Raw genomic sequence first — 3974 nt, 5'->3', positions numbered from 1 at the left:
AGTTGCGGATTGATGGATTGAATGATATGGATTTAGTTTTATATGGATTTGTGATTGGTAAAGTTTTAGTTTTAAGTTTCCGCAGGCGGTGGTGTGCATAAACTGAATTTGGTATGCAAAAATTTTACACTTCAACAGATAATGGTGATTCAAAGCAAAAACAACCATTGTACAATACATATTCAAATAACAGCCACCTTAAGTAATGCATTATCAACACAGTTGCCTTATGCTAGATAATCTAATATGTAAAAATTATAAGCCATTGTGTCAATAATATTCAAGTAACTGGTAAAAATTAGATAGTGTTGTCTCAAAATATAAAGAACAATGTGACTACTATACAGAGAATTATCTGAATAGTTTTGAGATAACAGTGAACACCTACTCCAATACCATCCACACAACGGTGCTGAACAAAAGCCATTGTCACAAAGAAACTAGAATAAGGGCTTTTCTTGAAAACCGTTGTTGTTATGTTTCGAGACAATGGAGAAATTGAAATACCATTGTCTCAATAGACATAAAATTTTAAGAATAAAATTAGATACTCTTAGTTGACACAAATTTACCGTTGTGTAGAACTAAAACTGTTGTTTTACTCTGTTTCAACAACGGTTCTTATTTCCAATTCCGTTGTTTGTCTTGAACTGTAAATTGAATACTCTTAGTTGACACAAATTTACCGTTGTGTAAAACTAAAACTGTTGTTTTACTCTGTTTTCAACAACAGTTCTTATTTTTAATTCCGTTGTTTGTCTTGAACTGTAACAAGTCTTGCATAACTGTTGTGCTATCTTGTTCTAACAAAGGTTAAAAAACCGTTGTCTTACTTCATATCAGACGAGTGCTGGGTATTCAACGGAAAATTTTGAAGTCAGACAACGGTGCAAAACTGTTGTGTCAAAGCAAATTTTTTGTAGTACTTATAGCACAATAATTATTATTTAACATATCATAAGTAACATACATACCACTTATTTATCCAAGTATAAACACATGTACATGGTGGAGAAACAACAAACTCATAAAATGATTTTTGTGAAAATATAAATTTACACTCTACAAGAAAATAATGTTATATTGATCTGAACACATATTCTTACACGTTTTTGACAGAAACCAAACCAAACCAAACGTTATTGTGATTAATCTTAAACGTATTAATAAATATTAATTATTTGTGTTTTTATGTGTAGTTGATCTAGTCAGTTAGTAGTAGACTTTTTATAGGAACGTGATTTCAAATAAATGCAGTAGTGGAGTACTTGTAGGATAGTTAGTAGTGATCATATTTTATAGCCATCTTTGTGGTTGTAATCATGTTTTAAAAGCTTGTTTGCATGATCAATATGAATGAGCCCATTTGACGAGCATATACTGGTGTATACATTTTTGTTTAACACACACAAACACTTATATATTTACATCATTTGGTATCAGAGCTATCGGTAAGCTGTGATGACACTAGTACATGTCAAAGCAAATGATGGATGTGGGCAAGAGTAAAGGTGGAACTATGGGGTTGACTTACCCAATGTTAATAAAAATGAACTACACTGCTTGGTCGTTGAAAATGAAGGCTTTTATGGAGGCTCATGGAGTATGGGATGCAGTGGAGCCTAGTAATCCAAAAGGGACAGCGGATGAACGTACAGATAAGATAGCTTTGGTCATGATTTACCAGAGCATACCTGAAGAAATATTACTCTCTCTTGCAGAGAAGAAGAAAGCAAAGGATGCCTGGGTGGAAATAAAGACGATGACTCAAGGTGCAGAAAGATTGAAGGCGGCAAAAGTTCAAAACTTAACATCTGAATTTGAGTCGCTCAGCATGAATAATACAGAATTTTTGGACGATTTCTCAATTAAGCTCACGGGTCTTGTAACAAAAATTTGTGCCATTGGGGAAGACATGAAGGAAGCCTATGTGGTTAAGAAGCCGCTATGTGCGATGCGAGCAAAATTTCTCCAAATTATGTCTACCATGGAACAGTTCGGAGATCTAGAAACAATTACCGTGGAAGAAGTGGTAGGGTCGTTAAAGGCCCATGAAGAGAGACTAAATGGACAGGTTGAGAACTCTGAAGGACAGCTGATGCTCATTGAAGAAGAATGGGCAAAGAAGGAGAATGAAAATGGGAAACTATTGCTTACCAAAGAGTTGTGGCAAAGACGTGTAAACAAGGGAGGAACAGATGCAAGAAATCGAGTTGGTAGAGATAAAAGTCGAAAAAAATGTTACAACTGCAATATATACGGACACTACGTCGCAGAATATCGTAAGCCTAGACGTCCAAGGGAGGTAAAACAAGAATCAAGGCAGGAAGCACACCTATCTCAAACTGAAGACGACAAGCCTGCATTACTCCTGGCCAAACACGATAAGGGAGATGAGGTTGTGATGTTAAATGAGATAGGAGTTACACCTAAATTGAACACTGGTGCTAGTGAGACGGGTGAAGGATCTAATGTCTGGTATCTCGATAATGGGGCAAGTAACCACATGACCGGAGACAAGTCAAAATTTAAGAAATTGGATTCAACGATATCAGGATGCGTGAAGTTTGGGGATGGTTCAGCTGTTCAGATCGAAGGCAAAGGCTCAATAGTGTTCAAATGCAGAAATGGAGAGGAACGTATACTTCAAGAGGTATACTATATTCCCACTCTTCATAACAATATAATAAGTTTGAGGCAATTATCGGAAACCGGAAACAAGGTAGTCCTTAGTGGAAATTATTTGTGGGTGTATGAACAACAAGGAAATTTGCTAATAAAGGTTAAAAAGTCTCACAATCGATTATATAAGTTACTTGTTGAAACTATCAAACCGGTATGCTTGTTATCAAAAACTAAGGAAGATACACGTCTCTGACATAATCGTTTGGGAAGTTAACTTTCAATCTTTGGCACTGATGTATAAAGATCAGATGGTGTATGGTCTGCCTAAAATTACACAATCAACTGAGGTATGTACAGGCTGTCTTATGTCGAAGCAAACAAGGAAATCTTTTCCATCAAAATCAAGTTGCAAGCTAACAAGGCATTGCAACTAGTTCATGCTGATTTGTGTGGACCAATTGAACCAGCAACACCAGGAGATAATCGGTATTTTTTCTTGCTAGTAAATGATTACAGTCAGGTTATGTGGGTCTACATGTTGAAAAATAAGAGTGAGGCTTTTGGTGTTTTTAAAAAATTCAGAGCTCATGTGGAGGATGGAAAAGAAAGGAAGGTTAGAGTTTTGCGTACCGACATGGGAGGTGAATTTATGTCAAGGGAGTTCATTTCATATTATGAAGAGGCTGGCATAGAGAGGCATTTTTCAGCACCCCACACGCCACAGCAAAATGGCGTAGTAGAATGCAGAAACATGACGGTGGTAGAAATGACTCGCAGTTACTTAAAGTAGATGAAAATGCCATCGAAGTTGTGGGGAGAGGCTGTTCGCCATTCAGTTTACGTACTTAATAGATTACCCACCAGGGCATTGACAAGACAAACTCCATACGAGGCATGGACAGGAGTAAAGCCAAATGTTCGTCACATACGAGTTTTCGGGTGTTTAGCTCACATGAAGACACCAGATGTTTACACTAAAAAAGCTTAACGATAGGAGCATGCAGGTTGTGAATCTCAACAGAGAGTCTGGCACCAAGGCTTATAGAGTATATGATCCTGTGAGTGAAAGAGTCCATGTTACTCATGATGTAGTCTTTGAGGAGAGCAAGTGATGGCCATGGTCACAGTCGGAAAAAGAAGACAGGAGTAGTGCATAATTTGTTTCTGTACTGATTGTGTATATGCCAACTGAAGTGGTACAAACTAATAACGAGCACGAACATTTTGATGATGCAGGGGAGAGAGAAACAACAATGTCTCTGTTAGTGTTTGTGCCCTAGAGACAACACTATGATGTTTTAGATAAAGACATTTGGATTATTAATGTTTATGTTCTATCGATTATTCCC

General features: G+C 36.9%; 1 protein-coding gene across 1 annotated transcript; it reads left to right on the top strand.

Annotated features, from left to right (window-relative positions):
- Positions 1 to 1489: 1489 nt before the first annotated feature.
- LOC141680417 (uncharacterized) lies at positions 1490 to 2878 on the top strand. The gene has a single exon (XM_074486648.1). It carries the CDS (start codon positions 1490 to 1492, stop codon positions 2876 to 2878), a length of 1389 nt encoding a protein of 462 aa, XP_074342749.1.
- The last annotated feature ends 1096 nt before the right edge of the window (positions 2879 to 3974 follow it).

This window comes from Apium graveolens, chromosome 8, assembly GCF_009905375.1.
Source record: "Apium graveolens cultivar Ventura chromosome 8, ASM990537v1, whole genome shotgun sequence".
In the NCBI taxonomy this organism is placed as follows: domain Eukaryota; kingdom Viridiplantae; phylum Streptophyta; class Magnoliopsida; order Apiales; family Apiaceae; genus Apium; species Apium graveolens.
This window is presented reverse-complemented; position numbering and strand designations above follow the sequence as displayed.

Excerpts from the sequence above, each read along its gene's own strand:
- LOC141680417 (XM_074486648.1), top strand. The coding sequence starts at position 1,490 with ATGGATGTGGGCAAGAGTAAAGGTGGAACTATGGGGTTGACTTACCCA.